A 15,309-nucleotide genomic window follows, 5' to 3' on the forward strand; every position below is an offset into this window, starting at 1 on the left:
AGCTTACCTCTCAAAAGGTTGTTGCGGGTGTTACACCAAGCTGCAGGGCGAACAGAGAAGAGCGGCAACGGCAGCAGCAGCGGCAGCAGCAGAATATTGCGGTGAGCGCAAACGGTCCTCCCTCTTGCTGGTTGCCGGCGCCCTCTTGATACATTGCTGGCTCAGAACCAATCAACAGCTCATCTGTCTACCTCAGGATACCAATAGGTGAGGCATAGGCAGCTCCAGCAAATGCCTTCATGCGCCTGGGGCTGTCCTCAGTCCAGGTGAGGTGCTCAGAACGTGTCTGATAGGTGCACGGTTCCCTTCAACATAGGCAGGTACATCTATGGGTGCTGAAATCCTTTGCCTACCAAGTACCCCGTACCTCTCCCCTCAAAATTACCCGTCCTTCAAAGAGCATGGGCGCGTCTCTGTCCGCGCCTCTCCCTTATCGGCTTGGTTGGCATGGTTGGTCAATCACACACCTTTTGATGATTTCGGAGCGCTTGGTCACTCGCACCCAGTCACCCAGTCCTGTCACCCCAACATGCCACTGGCCCCATCTGGGCAGGTTGCCAGTCCGCTCCCCCAACGAAGAGCCACAGCCAAGAAGCGAGGCGAAACTCGTCTGCGCGACGTCGAGATTATTTCAAGGCCACCCAGCAGCCAGCAGCTTACGCCATTCCATCGGACACGGAAGGTGAGGGTTGGAGCAGAGGTGGAACCGTCAAAGACGGCCATGATGAGAGTAGGCAAATGTCCGTAACCGTACAAAACGCCATCCACACTCCCACGGTAACTACTCCTCTCAGCTTGGTTGACACCACTCTCATGAAGGAGGGGAAGGCAACCTGTTTTGGACGAAATCGGAATCCTTTTCCGCGCACAGAACATCTGTCCCGCCACGCAGAGCCTACACCACCCAGTCCCCGGGCCGTTGCCTTATCCACCACTTGATTCTTACCTAAGCAAACGGCGCATCGCTTTCTGTGATGGCCTCTTGGTCATCAATAGATACATACTGCATGGTATGTTGCTGGCTCCTGTAAACTACCTTTATCAGATGCCTCTCAAAGCCAAGCCTCCTCAATCGTCGATGTCGAGCACCAGTTCGCGCAAACGTTCATCCCGTACCCAGTCAAGGCCGCTGCCAGCGACGATAGCACTAGCTGTGCCTTTCATCACTCTCCATTTTCCGCGCGTCGCTCTAAGCTGGGTCTCTAATGTGTCCAGTTCCATCTTGAGCTGTGTATTTCTGACATTGTTGGGTTCTTGCCCGACATTATCAGCAGCAAGGTTAAGCGTTTCCGATGCGAGTTCCACATTTCGCTGTTTGGTTTCTAGATATTCAACCTCAACCTTTGCGAGCTTCTCCATGGTCGAGTGCAGGGCCGAGCAGTGCTCAACGGTGCGCTTTGCTGCATGGTCGCGCTGCTCGATGTGGGATAAAAGATCCCTAGGTATTGGTTAGCGACAGCTTTGGGCCTCCATCTCAGTGCAGCACCCACCTTTCAACAGGCGAGGCGTGAGTGGCATGGTGGACGGCTTTTAGAGTTGGCTGGACCGCCACGACGCTTTCGATAACTCTGTCGCGAAGTGACACTGATGCCTTTGCTTCTAACAGCCGGGTTCGACCGTCTGGTGATCCTTTCCCTTTAAACAAGGAAGTTAGCCACAGAGCATGTGCCAGGCACGCACCATCTCGGTCATGCTGGTAAGTCTCATACACACCTTGGGTGTAGCGCTCTTGTGCTCTGAGAACTGCCAACTGGAGCTGGAGTTGTTGCACCTTGTCGTAAAGCTCCAGCACGCCGGCTTCGGCCTGGGACAGCTCGGGTACAGAGGTCGTTGCATTGATTGCTGCCATGTTGGTGGGAAGAGTTGTAAATTTCGATCCCGTGGTGAATGCTTCGCCGGTCCACACGTGAGCCAGACGCGCCTCGACGCGGTCTTCACCTTTGAAGCAGCAGGAAGCTTTTAGGTCTGCATGACGCAGGAGTGCAGCTAGCTTGAGAGCACAGTGTATTTAACATGGATGCCCCTCTACGGAGTAGTGCAGGTGGTCTTTTGGAACCCAGGTGGCTTGGCGAGCAGCAGCCTGGGGCGACCAAGATACGGTAATCATCCACAACCACAGCCTGTCTGCCTTTCGGCGGCATGTGCGCTCTTGACCTATACCTTACCTTAACCTCCACCATCAGTATTTTAAGGTTGGAGCCTCCAGGGCAGCTTGATTCAATTTTGGTGTGTTTTTCCAACCCACAGGTGTGAAGTGGGCTGGGTTCTTCTTACGGGAGACGGCCGACTGCTGCCAACCGGGCATCCCGCGTGTCTATCCGTCCTTTGCACCTGCAGAACACTGAACGGTGAAGCTGAACAAAAACACTCGGGATAAGAAAGAGACGGGCCTTTATCGTTTGCGCGCCGTCTCCTCCCGCGGCAGCCCGTTGCGGAACTCTGGTCAACGGGTCCAGCCTTTTCCATCTGCATTCCGTTCTATTCTTGAAAGGCATGTGTCGATATGGCGTCACAGGTGTTGATTGCCCACACGGGTCAGCGCCTGCATCTTGACGCTTCCCAGGCCTCATCGTGCGTTACCCCTCCCCTACTGCTACGCTGTACCCGTGAGAGATGCTGACACTTTGAGCAGCTTGGACAACCTCAAGGCCACGGTGGCCTTGAATTTATCTATACCCGCACAGTACATCATCGCGTTGACCCCCCAGGGAAGGCCCTTGAAGCCCCAAGCCACCCACACCGAGGTTAGTTAGTTTTCACCCTATGGATATGGGTTGGAGGACATGCGCAGCGTGATGAGGTTGGTCTAACGACGTTGAACAGAAAGAAATCTACATTTACGATAGTCGCCTAGCCCTAGGATCGTCCCCAGGAACACCGCCTCCTGCCCGGTCCGAGCTCCCTATGCCCAAGGAATACAGATTCTCAGACGCCCCGGACTTGATCGAAGACTCGCGCTCTATTCACGCATGGCAAGAGTTGTACAAGGCACGCCAGGTCTGGGCGTTCAGGGTGGTGGAGGATTGCAGGCAGATGGCTACCACCGCAGATGACCGCTACAGCGAAATCGATGTTATGCTCCGTTGTCTCGATGCGGCTGTCACCAACCTCGAGTCTGTCATCCGAGGCCTGGAGCCCAAATATGCAGAGCTCACGAGATGGATTCCCACAGCCCGGGCTGACTATGCGGCATTGGCAACAGGATGGGAGGAGTATCTATCGCTTGCACGGAGCATTCCGGTTTCGTCGGCGATGGTCCGGTTCATGACCGGACAGGAGGTCAGCGGCACTAAGGCAAGGCTGCAGCGGCAGGCCACTTTGGAAGACCTGATTGATCTGGAAACTACCCGAAAAGCTGGCCGTTTGGCGCCAGCAGCCCTCCGCAAATTCAACAACAGGGTCGCAGATCTAGACAAGGCTGCGACACGCCTATTCCAAGATGCTGAGGATCTCTTCCGGGAGTTTGAGAGGACCATGGCACGGTCAGCCATGGACCATTCTCGTGACGCACATCAGTTATTGCAGGACATTGAAGCGGTGGCCAATAAAATAGACACGGACTACCAAACGACGCTGGAGTACACGAGTTCGACCCGGGACGCCCTCTCGCAAATTTCCAAGATTGCGGTCAACCATACCGAGCGCTTGCTGCCAAGCATGGCAAAGCGAGCGGTCGAACTGAGCAACATGCTCCAGTATGCCACACAAGCCAGAAATACTCTTGCGGCCGAGTCCACAGAATTCATGCGGAGCATTGCCGATATCACGTCGCTCAGCAGCAGTGTCAAGGCTCAAATCAATGGGGTCAACCAAGAAGACGAGCTCTCCACGTTTGATCATCTCCGTCTCGTTCAACAAAGTCCGTACATGTACGCCTCCTTCGTCGTTGAGGCGATCAGGCGCCGCGAGTGGCTTGAAAAGGTCAAGCAAGACTCGTCCACCCTTGCCAACGAGATGGCTCTCTTTCAAGAAGAGGAGATCAAGCGGCGCAGAAAGTGGTACAAATCCATTGCGAACACATATGGGCCCCAAAATCCAACGTCAGAGAGTAATGTACCCGGCTTGGAAGTCAATCTGCTCGGAGAAGAAGAGAGCTGGCCGTCAATGACTCGAGGGGACCTGGAAGAGTTCTTTGCGCTCCTACAAATACCAAAGGCAGACCCCGAGATCGTGAATGACGTGGGAAAGCTGGTGGCAGAGCTGAACAACCCTACAAGACAGCAGTCCAGGAGGATGAAGGCCTTTAAAAACGGCAGCGTGCATGAGGCTGCCCTCGGACGTAGTGGCTTGTTGATTCGCGGTGATGACGACCTACTCCGGACGTTGCAAGATGAGAAAGCTAAGCTGGAGGGCAAGCTTAAAACAGCAGAAAGTCGAGTGCGACGTCTGGAGGATTTGCTTCACCGCCAAACCCAAGCATCACGACCAAGTATCGGCAATCTATTCCAGGTCCCGAGCCAGCAGTTACCGGACCGCAATGACTCTACAATATCGGTCCGGTCACCTCGGATCACAGACGACCGGAGAGGATCCCTTGAGGGGGCTGACGTTTTGGCCCAACGAATTCAGCAGCTCGAGTCTGACCTTGCAGCTGAGAAGGAGAGATCGGCGGGTCTAGAAAGGGAATTGAATGTGCAGGTGGCCCAGCATAACAATATCAAGGGCCAGTTGAACGAGGTCAACTCGACGAAAAAGGACTTGTTGGAAAATATGGAGGCTCAAAAACGGGAGTTTGTGGAGGAGCGAAAGTCTTTCCAGGAAGAGATCCGGCAATTGCAACTGCGCCTGGAGCACACAGAAGACGAGATTGAACACTATGGTGAGTCAAGGGAGCATGAAAAAAACTCTTACGATGAGAGGATTCGCCTTCTTGAGTGCGAGGTGCTTGAGAAGCAGGACGCCCTCCTGAAATTTGAAGGCCAAGTTGAGGTCCTTCGTAAGGAAACAGGCTTGCAGCGGGAGAGGCTGGAGGCCCAGGAGCGGCAGTTGCAGCACGCACAAGACGAGCGGCAAGACCTAGTAAAGAAGGTCGAGGTGACAAGTGAGGAAGCGGGACATCATGTCAAGACGCTACATTCTCTTTGGGGACTCTTGGCGCCAGACGCATCCATCCCAGTCGATCCCACTAAGCTTTCAGAAGTAATTGTTGGCAAAATTAACGATGTACTGTCTCGACTGCAGAGGCTAGACGGAGATATGTCGCTTCTGCGCCTGGATCTCGATTCTTCTCAGAGCGCAGCCAAGATTGCGCAGGCGGAGAGGGCATCCCTGGAAGCAAGATTCGATACCTTGCGCAAGGCAGTTTCCGAGGAGAGGGCAAAGGTAGCTGCATTAGAAGGCCAACTGGCAGATAGTCGCAGCCAACTCCAACAGCTGCGCTCGAAATTGGCCGATGGTGAGACTGGTACAGAGTCTCTACGAAAACAGCTCGAGCAACAAGAAAAGAAAATCATGGTCATCACAGAGGAGCTGGCGTCGCGCACATCGCAGGTCAGCAGCATGGAAGAAGGCGCTCGGCTACTCAAGGAGAAGCTGAAGGAATCGCAGGTCCGGTTGTCGGAGCTGGGAGCTTGGTTTGAATCTCGGACCGAGCATGCAAAAGAAATTACCCAAAGGCTATACGCCCAGAACGAATGTTTGATACGCCTCCTTGAGCGGCTCGGGTTTTCGGTAACCCGTCAGGATGGCAACATGACGATACAAAAGGTTCCGAGGGCAGAACGCTCGACTCAAAGCACAAGTGAGTTGGATCCGAGCATGTCTCTTCGACGCTCCACCACCCTTAACCTGCGCCCAGTTGCAGACAGTGGCGACCTGAAGCTGTTATACTGGATGGATAGCAACAACAGACAAAGCGAGTCAGCAAGGTATACCGCCTACTTGGAATCACTTGGCTACTTTGACATGGATGCTTTTTGCGAAACCGTGATACGCCGCGTTCGAGATATTGAAAATATTGCCCGGAAGTGGCGAGGATACCGGGACAAGGCACACGCATTGCAAAAGGATGCTCACAACAAGATCGCCTTCAAACACTTCAAGGAGGGCGACTTGGCATTGTTTCTTCCTACCAAGAATCAGGCAACAGGTGCTTGGGCGGCATTCAATGTGGGCTGTCCCCATTACTTTCTTCGCGAGCAAGAGTCGCACAGGCTGGACAATCGTGAGTGGATCGTTGCCAGAATCTCGCGGATCCAGGATCGCGTCGTAGATCTCTCCAAATCACTGCAACATCAGCCTGGAGATCGAAGGAGGGGGTTGTCTACAGACGCAGAGCCATCTAAGGACGACAATGACAACCCCTTCGGCCTGTCTGATGGTCTGAGGTGGTATCTGATCGATGCAGAGGAGGATAAGCCAGGTGCTCCGAATACGCCGGGCCTTGCAAAGTCTACAGTGACGGTAGCTGCCAATAAAGTCGAGGCCATGGCTGACATGCACACCCATGGGCGGTCGGGGTCCAAGTCTGGAGGGCTTGTGGGTCGTGGAGCTGCGCCGTCTGGCATTGAGGGGGTCAGCAAGACACTTTCCAAGAGTCTCGAGAGCCGTCGCTCTAGTACGGGCTCTAGAAAGGCCCTGCCCTTTGCGATTGGTGTTTCTCGAGGTCGGGACAGTGCCGTCGCTAGTGAGACAAACTCTCTCCGTGCTGCGCCAGCCGATACCCCGGTGGCCACAAGTCCTATACAACAGCATGCTGTGCCTCAGGTTACCACTCAAGCAGTTGATCCGAGGCAGACGATGGGTACCGACGGAGAAGAAGGAAGCTCAACGGAAGCAGCGTCAGCCCAACAGCCGCGACAATCGCTTTCTGAGGTGCGCAACCCACTTGATTCCCTCATCGGACCCTGAAGCATACCTTTGCATTACCAGTGTTGACAGGCTCAATGAAAAGCGGGTCTCTCACAGCTTGGAGCAGCCTGCACAGAGCGTTGGCCCTTCCGACCTTTTAAAGAGGAGTGTAGTCTGGGATTCCCTTTGGTACCTGGACGCTCGTTACGATATCGGACCACAGTACAGGCAGCCCTCGAGCTGAGGCTTGTTTGAAGCTGGCAACTCCCATGGGTTTATAAAGATCGCCTACGTAAAACAGGGGCAGAAATGGAGTCAAACAACATAGAATAATGTCAGGGAAGTCATGGCAGACCCTGCTGCATCATCAGGCTAGAATGTTTTCGTAATATGTCGTAAGCGGTGCATGCAATAGTACACGTGTAGGTACACAGTGATAATTACAGTTGAATTATACAATCCAGCCCGGTCCACTCCCCTGATTCAACTTAGTGTTGACAGGCTACCATCTGGCCGTTGGCATGGGACGTTCCTTTTCTTTCCTATACGGCAGTCTTCTTCGACGCTGGCTGTGGCTCTTGTGTCTTCTCTTCACTGGGGAGAACCTCGACAGACCTGGTGATAGGCTCCATATCCGAGTTTCCAATCGACACCTTCACTTCGAAGCGTCCTAGCTCCTTGATCTTGTTGATTTCGTCCTTCAAACCTAGCACGGTGACATGAGCGGGCTCGATGTTGATCTGAGCCCCGTCCTCGTCGGCAGATATGCAGCTCTTTATCGAGCTCGCAATGTCCTTGGTTGATACAGAGCCATAGATCGCGAGGGGTCCCTGTGGGGTCTCCTGGGCCGCGGCGACAGCGACGAGAGGTGATATGGTTGCCGTATTAGATGGCGGGGCAGGAATCGGGATACGATAGAAGGTGATGGTTTTCGGAACAAGCCTTTCAAGAAGCTCACGCACTCTCTCCGGCTACAATCCAGCCACCGTTGTTAGAAAACAATTTGACCTTATCAAACGCTGGAAACAAGAAGAGTGCCCCTACCTTGATGGTCTTCTTCACAGGCTTGGCGGCCTGCTGAGGTTCGGCTACCGGGGCAGGTGGTTTCGCGGCAGGTAATTGCTCCAGCACCTTCATATCGACAAACGTCGGGTCCCTCTCGCCGACATCATCCTTGGGGGACAGGCCGAGCTCCTTGAAGCGGGCTACAGTCATATATTCCGCCAATTTGCGGGGAAACCACTCGTTGCGCATGCGGCCGCGCTCGACACGGAAGATGGCATCTAAATGGAAAGAAGAGGATTAACAAGCCTCCCTTTGAATTTTGTGAGGGGAGGCAGTGGTTTAAAGTATACCTTTCCTGCCAAACTTGGGGATATTTGCTAATAGGCGGACGACAACTCCTTTGTCGCTGGGGACGAGATGGGTGGACTTTGCTCGAGTCTGAACCAGTGGGAGGGAGTTGACGGGACCGTTGGGGGAGAGAAAGGGCTGTGCTAGCCTCCGCATGCACCAAAGGCATGCTGGCGATCTGCTCACCACTGGTCCCGCCATCGTGACGGGTCGAATGGGACGTGGAGGGTCGGACAACGGGCGTGTGAATTGGAATCACAGCTCCAAAAAATCGAGACCGGGAGCTATGGATAATGTTCGGTTGGGGTCCACCCACAGTTTTTGCCAGGATCAATTCGGTTACCGTAATTTACGGCCCTCTGGCTGTATTCCGTAACTTAAATACATACCTTACATACATCTCGACCATAATTAGGACGTTGTTTCTACTTGCTACTGCCTTTGCAGATCCAGGAAACGTCTATTTCCAGGCAAGCTTCTCTCCGCGACCCAACTGACCGAGCCAGCGCTGCAGGTCTAGCACCATTCCCTCGACCAAGTCCGTTTCGACTATTCCTTCTTGCCAGCTCAGGCTGATACAGATATCTCCACCAGCAACCCCGGCGACGTTGACCCCTATCGCGGCTCCTGCGACCGTTGCTCCTTGAGACATGATTGAGCGACGGATCTGCCAGCCTGGCTGGAGATGGCTTCCACCTGGGATGCCGTGAATCGACCCGATGTTAGATACCTCCCATGTCGTTTCCCTCGGTTTACCTATCTTTGAAAGCCAGTATTTTCTCCAGTTTGTGACCCAGCTCAGCATACTGATGATATCGTCCTTCGGCACAGTCTCTAGGTGTTTCTTCATTCGACCCCTTAGGCTGACTGCGGTCTTCCAAATACCGTCCTCGTCCCTATCCCCATGGATCTCATGTGACTCAAAATGATGCGCCTGGGTGGTAACTAGAACTCCAAAGAGAGCTCCAGGCTTTCCGCTTGGTGGATGGTCTGAAATATAGGGCCTTAGATCTATTGGTGTTGAGCTGCAGAATGCTTGGGCATCTTTGGCGGGAACAAGCTTGGCGATAGAAGCCAGTACGAGCGAGTGAAGCAAGGGCGTCAGTGTCGTGCCGTGTTGTCTGCATATAGCGAGAACAGATGGCGCCACCTCCGCAGGAACTACAATCAGGCGAAGGTTTGTTTGGAAGGGCTCGGGGGTGATTAGCTTTCCAGTCCATGGGATTGCCTTCGACGGTCTTGAAAGCCAGGCGGGACCGAGCTCTCTGAAAAGAGTACCCAATACAAAACCCCAGGACTGTTTGAAAGCCACCACCGCTTCCAAAGGAAGACTGAGCTGCTGGCTGGGCGGGAGGCTTAGAACATGGTCGGAAAGTTGTATCGGGCGCACTGAGGGGCAGGCCAACTCATTAAGGAGATTGGTGTGAAAAGCCGCAGTGCTTCTGCCATCCGCTATTGAATGATGCACTGCGAAGATGACATCAAAGGCAAGGACTCCATTTGCTGGATGAGGGGTGGCAACAATGATCACCTTCCACGGAGGCCGGCTCGAGATATCAGGAAAGTATTGATCGTGTTGATGCTCCAGTTTTTGGATAAGCTCAACGTCGAGGTCCTTCGATACCTCGTGGTATTCGAGGTGGAGGTGGAGGTTGATGGCCGATAGGAATACAAAATATGGACTGGATGTTTCCTCATCTTTTATACCCACTCTCAGCGACGGAATGTCAAAAACCACGCTGGCGAGGGCTCTCTCAAACACCTCATAGACAGACTGGCCTTGAACTCCGGATGTGGGGACTGTGTAACGACAAGTATTGATCACGCACTTGTAAAAGCCGAGGGCGTGCCTCGATGAAGAGTATCTTTCACTGTCACGAGTGGTCAGACGAGTCTTGTGCGCAGATAAGCCTTGAGGTTTCGCAGCAAAAACATACGTACCACGGCCCGAGGGCTCGGGCTTGTCGGTGCCCGGTCTCCATCATATGTAGATGTTTGTGGGATCAAACGGTCAGACTTTGAAACGACCCGCCAATGCGGAAGCCAGCCCGGAGTGCAAGGCGGGACGGGGTGCGGCATTGCGGGGGACCAGGGCAGCCTCACGGCGCTAGCGCAGGCCAGCACGGCCAGCCCTGCATGGGGTGGATACGTCGACGCGCCAAGCTATCCACGTCCAGTTGGCAAGCTGTGCTGCCTGTCTATTTCGTCAGACCCAGGCGCATGCAGAAACAGCAAGCAGCCTTGAAGATTCCATGGCTCTCACTTGACAATTGGGCTGCAATTGCAACTGTCATTCCCGCCATGCGCGCCCGCGCAGTTCAAATTCCAGCTCATGTGTTCCGCGCCTTGTCATGATTCATCTGGTCGAGCTTTCTTTGTGACAACGCATTCGCGCCTCAACCGTTGTCGCCCAACCATCAATCACTTCGACGATACATATAGGGGCACATACAGATACTTCAAGGGCGCGCGCTGCCTCTCCGTCCAGCATCTGACCAATTCACCCTGTCCCTCGCCCTTCTCACACTCGGACACTCGGCCTACCTACCTACTCTGAGGCGCAACACCATGGACCGCGACAAGGACAAACCCGACCACCGGTTTGCGCAGACGACACGTGCGATCGCCCCGCTCACGATTACAAGCGCTTCCAAGCGGAGGAGTCTATTCTCTCGTCCAAACCTCAATGATGATGGAACCCGACCTGCCAGTGCCGACGCGCCCGCTGAGAGCCGAGTTGGCTCGCCGAACAACACAAGAATTCCTCGCCTTGCCCAACATCGAGGCAAATTTACGATGGAAGATGCCTACCGCTTGGCCACAGAAGAGGAAGAGGCCGCAGCCCGAGGATCCCCAAGTCCCGCGCCACGAACATGGCGCTCACGTCGGGAATCCAGCGAGAAGAACACTTCAAAGCTGCCTGGTGTCGGAGCTCTCGGGACCCAACATCGCAGGACGATGACAAGCAAATCCACGGATGCGGTGGGTGGGGATAGGGTCGGTTTGTCAATGGGCCTTGGTGGCCGGTCGCTCCGAAGCAACATTTCCGACAGCAGCTTTGACGAAAAGATTCGCCAGCACGCCCTTGCGCAAGGAGACCCCGAAGCACCGATCTCACACAGTAACAGCGCTTCGTCTAAAGCTGGTTTGGGAACCAGAATACTAGAGACTGGGAGAGGATTGGTACGGAGGAGTAGTCGTGGCAGTCCCGAGGGCCATGCTTCACCTCGCAACCCCAAGACTACAACAGCCGGCAATAGGTTTTCTGGCTTGTTATCGAGGAAGAAGCGAGAATTGAGCAGCTCAACACAGACGCCTGATCTGGCGGATTGGATCCGGTTTAGTGATGGCTCTGCTGGAGATTTGGCTCGGCCAGCGTCCAACCCGCTGTTGCGCCCCACCTCTGCGCCACCGGACCAAGAGTCTCCTGAAAGGAGTTTCGCATGGGAAGCAGAGAACGACTTCACAGCTGGCGACCTGCAGGTCTCTGAAAGCCCTGCAGTCAGTCTCGGTCGAAGTAACACCAAGATCGATGAAATACGAGCACTCGAAGCTGAACACAGTGATAAGGATCCCGAGAGCAACCCCAACTCTTGGAAGAATCTCCGGATCGACGAGATCAGAAATCGCGAAGTTGAAACTGCGTCCAAGCCGCCGGAACTCACCGCTGCGCCGCGCGAGGTTATGGAGCAGACTGCATCGCAGGATCGAGACCTCACAACCCGAAGCCGATCCGAAAGCAACACAAGTACTAAGATGGATGAAATTAGATCGCGGGAGATTGAAAGAGTGTCTAGGAGAGCCATCACCACCGCTCAGCTGGGGAAAATCCGGGAGAGAAACGCCGAGCTAACGTCGCGCTCGCCATCGCCCGATATGGGGCGGAAACCCAGCGCGGAGCCTCTGCGTTCTTTTTCCCCGCCGGACGAACAGAGTTGGAGAAGGGGATCCGATGTGGCCAACTCTGCTTCACAAGTACGAGAGCCAAGCGCTCGCCAGAACTCGGTCTCTGCAGCTCTAAACAGTTACGATGAAGATGGTCCAGTTATCGATGACCATGATAGACAACAGAGACTTAGTGAAAATGCAGAGATCCGACGCCGTGGCTCACGAGGCAGAGATGAGTCGCGAGATGTCTTGCGCAGACTGTCAGCCGCGGCGATCACAAATCAGCTCACTGACCTGCCAGCGTCTGGCATTTCTGAGGGTGTGTCTGGGCGTGAAAGACCTCGGCAATCCAGCGGAAGTCTTCGACAAAGGATGTTTGCCGGTGCTAAGGGTGACGGCAAACCCACTGTCGGTTTTGTTGGACTTCGGAGGAATGATTCGATGGAATCCAACCTGACAAAGCGGTCAAGCTTTATCCTCTCAGAGTCTGACCCTACAGAGCGTATAGAAGGTGAGATGAATCTATTTGCGCCACATGAAAACCAGTCTGAACGCGGGTCTCTTCGGGCATTATCTCCGGAGCCAGAAGAAGTCACGCCAGACAAAACACCCAAACCCTCCAAGCCTGATCCTCTCATGATGCCCACTCCTCGGGTAACAGGTGCTTTTGTCGAAACACCCGCGACGGTCAAGGTTGAGAAAAGAGAGGAGGATGACATCAAACCGCAGCCAGACAAACACGATGAACTTCCTGCGGAGCGAGGCAGAAGGGGTGAAAGCGTACCGACACAGCCCAAACAAACTCAGTCATCCCGTGGTGACAGGATGTCGAGGCGTTCCTCTTCGATCTCTGTCCGACGTCGTGCAAGGTCGCTGTCGAGAGGTCGACCCTTGATCAATTCTGGCAAACCCCCAACTGTCCGAGATGACATACTAGAAATACAGCGAGCCAACCAGATCGACGATTCCACTTTGGATGATATCGCCGACCTCATGTTGAAACAAGACGCCAAAGGCCACGACTCCGAGGCTATTGAGATCAAGACCAACGATGGCGGCGATGATGAAAAGGACACAGGCGATCAGGATGCTCAAAGATTGAGACGAATGAGCAGGAGTCTGCAGAACGGGATCATGAATATTCGCACCGCGAAGCAGGGAATTCAGAGACTGGAGGATCAAGTTGCGCATGGCAATCTCAAGAGTGCGGCCGACGATGCTAGCGAAACCGAACACACACACAGCAAACATGACGTTGATGCCCTGTGTCCCATCTGTCAAGGAAACGAACCAACCGCGACAACGACCCTCACTTACGTTCACTTGCCTCTACCTCGACTGTGGCATCACCAGCCGCGTTTCAAGCTTACATTTCTCGGCCTTTGCGTCTTTCTTCTTTCTCTTTGGTACATTGCTGAGTCCTGTATGTGCCACTTATACTGCAAGCCTCCGTACTGCGGCCCAGGTGAGCCTTGTAACTGGGATATTGAATATCCTTCTTGGGGCTTCACGATTCCGTCAAAGTTGGACGAGTGGGTCACGGGGGGACAAGGCAAGCACCTTGTGCAGGAGTGGACTCCCGAGGTCACAGAGTGGATGATTGGCTTGTGGGACACGGCTATGAGTACTGACCCTGAGTCGACCGTCGCAACCCGCTGGAGCCATAGCGCGAACCGCAGACGTAGAAGACGGGTGCTCAGGCAAGGAGGCTTAAATCACTAATAAACGTTGCTCGTTCTGGGAAAGAACACTGTCGGTCAGGGCAGGGGAGGGGAGGAGATAACTAGCGACGAGAAGTGAATCGAGATGCCGGGCTGACTTCTGCTGTGCTCTTTTTGGTTCGGAATGCTGGATGAGGGATAGCAAGGCGTTTCTGGCTGTGTCTATTTTGTTGACCCACGCAAAAGCTCATTAGGGTTAAAATAAGATAGGAAAGCGTGGCGATTAGATGTGGTTTTAAGACGGCGCTTCTAGTTGTACAAAAATGTAGTTAATCCAAAGAAATACTTGGTTCAATAAATTCAATAATAACGCAGCTCTCCCTTCCAAGAGTAAAACTAGGTCTGGCGTACGGCGACGCACCACTCAGCAGATGTAAAGGCTGCAGCCAATTATACCCTTCCTGCTTTTTGACCAAGATTCTCTCTCACAGCTCGACTCTCTGGTTCCTGTCCATTAGAGGTATCACAATACCCCCAGGCATTGCAGCTTTACACAAAGACGGTAGCTCATACGCTTTGCCGTTCAAAATCCTATCCTATCCACACGGCGGCCGCGGCCAGGGAGAGTTCTAGCATTCTGAAGGGTGGGCGAGCCTGTGATCCACTCGACACGAAGTTGTTATTGGTAAAGGGGCTAGTATCGGTAAGAGGGGGCGGGATTGGTTCTGGACTGGGATCGGGTGATGGTATGGATGTTTGCGCTGAGGAGGCGGCGATAGTATTGCTTGTTGATGTGCTGTCCGGTTGATTGTTCCGGTCTACTGTTGAGGTTGTCGTTGGGTCGGGGATGTCCCCTTCCTGAACGGAAGATGATGGCCTCAACTCCACAGTCAAAGTCTTTGAGGTGACCTTGCTAGGTGAGGTGCTAATGATGGTTGTCGTGGTGGGGAGTTCAGATATGAAACCCTTTGCTAGGAGTTTGGCAGCGTCGAGCTTCGAAGCCGGCAGATCTTGATTTCTCTCGCCACAGCCGTCCTCCAAAGGGTCGAGGAAGCTGTCTTGATAGTTGCGGAGATCGGCATGGCAGTTGGTGTCCATGCATTTAAGAACCTTTTCGAGAAAACTTCCCCTTGCTCGCTTGCACATACAATTGCCATTACTTGGCAAACAATCGGAATCCAATATGCAACCCCCTACGCATGGTGGAAACTCAAAAGAAGGTCTTGTCGATTCGACTTTTTCAACCAAAGACAAGAAGAAGGTCAAGCCAGCGAGGGCAAAGCCGACGTGCCGCAAGAATACCATGGCCTTCTGTTTTGTCACAACGTCTTGTCAGGAAGGCGGCATGCTAGCCCTTGGGAGGAAGAAAAATAAGAAAGAGAGAGAAAGCTCATCCACGCCAGAAGAGGCTGCGCAGCTTTGAACCATCCAGTCACCATGTCACTCCAGGCATTGAGCCACGGCTAAATATCCCAAAGTTGGAGGGGACAAGAGGCCTGATGTGATGGTCATGGTGCATGAGAGGCAGGGGGTCCATTGGAGGAGCATCTTGAAACAAACTGGCAAGGGCCAAAAGCTGGCTCAGCCTCGTTTGGCCTTGTTTTTACAAGTCCTTCTT

General features: G+C 53.8%; 6 protein-coding genes across 6 annotated transcripts; 2 read left to right on the forward strand and 4 right to left on the reverse strand.

The window, feature by feature from the left end:
* Positions 1-1,068: 1,068 nt before the first annotated feature.
* QC761_114220 (uncharacterized protein) lies at positions 1,069-2,034 on the reverse strand (the record flags this gene model as incomplete). Its single annotated transcript, XM_062874699.1, has 3 exons — positions 1,714-2,034; positions 1,491-1,635; positions 1,069-1,438 (listed from the first exon to the last, which is right to left on the reverse strand). Exons 1-3 carry the CDS (start codon positions 1,847-1,849, stop codon positions 1,069-1,071), a joined length of 651 nt encoding a protein of 216 aa, XP_062737717.1. The 5' UTR covers positions 1,850-2,034.
* ATG11 (oligomeric, coiled-coil, peripheral membrane protein) lies at positions 1,967-7,181 on the forward strand. Its single transcript, XM_062874698.1, has 3 exons — positions 1,967-2,571; positions 2,633-2,744; positions 2,824-7,181. The coding sequence occupies exons 1-3, from the start codon at positions 2,504-2,506 to the stop codon at positions 6,847-6,849; spliced, it is 4,206 nt and encodes a 1,401-aa protein (XP_062737718.1). The 5' UTR covers positions 1,967-2,503; the 3' UTR covers positions 6,850-7,181.
* Positions 7,117-8,343, reverse strand: QC761_114200 (uncharacterized protein; the record flags this gene model as incomplete). Its single annotated transcript, XM_062874697.1, has 3 exons — positions 7,117-7,760; positions 7,834-8,072; positions 8,145-8,343. 3 exons carry the CDS (start codon positions 8,341-8,343, stop codon positions 7,332-7,334), a joined length of 867 nt encoding a protein of 288 aa, XP_062737719.1. The 3' UTR covers positions 7,117-7,331.
* Positions 8,344-8,602: 259 nt separating this feature from the next.
* QC761_114190 (uncharacterized protein) lies at positions 8,603-11,519 on the reverse strand (the record flags this gene model as incomplete). The annotated part of the gene is made up of 3 exons (XM_062874696.1): positions 10,379-11,519; positions 10,084-10,327; positions 8,603-10,013 (listed from the first exon to the last, which is right to left on the reverse strand). The coding sequence occupies exons 2-3, from the start codon at positions 10,125-10,127 to the stop codon at positions 8,603-8,605; spliced, it is 1,455 nt and encodes a 484-aa protein (XP_062737720.1). The 5' UTR covers positions 10,128-10,327; positions 10,379-11,519.
* QC761_114180 (uncharacterized protein) lies at positions 10,711-13,752 on the forward strand (the record flags this gene model as incomplete). Its single annotated transcript, XM_062874695.1, has 1 exon — positions 10,711-13,752. The coding sequence occupies one exon, from the start codon at positions 10,711-10,713 to the stop codon at positions 13,750-13,752; it is 3,042 nt and encodes a 1,013-aa protein (XP_062737721.1).
* Positions 13,753-14,282: 530 nt separating this feature from the next.
* Positions 14,283-14,789, reverse strand: QC761_0014270 (uncharacterized protein; the record flags this gene model as incomplete). Its single annotated transcript, XM_062871968.1, has 1 exon — positions 14,283-14,789. The coding sequence occupies one exon, from the start codon at positions 14,787-14,789 to the stop codon at positions 14,283-14,285; it is 507 nt and encodes a 168-aa protein (XP_062737722.1).
* Between the last annotated feature and the right edge of the window lie 520 nt (positions 14,790-15,309).

The sequence above is a fragment of the Podospora bellae-mahoneyi genome (assembly GCF_035222275.1).
Source record: "Podospora bellae-mahoneyi strain CBS 112042 chromosome 1 map unlocalized CBS112042p_1, whole genome shotgun sequence".
Taxonomy (NCBI): domain Eukaryota; kingdom Fungi; phylum Ascomycota; class Sordariomycetes; order Sordariales; family Podosporaceae; genus Podospora; species Podospora bellae-mahoneyi.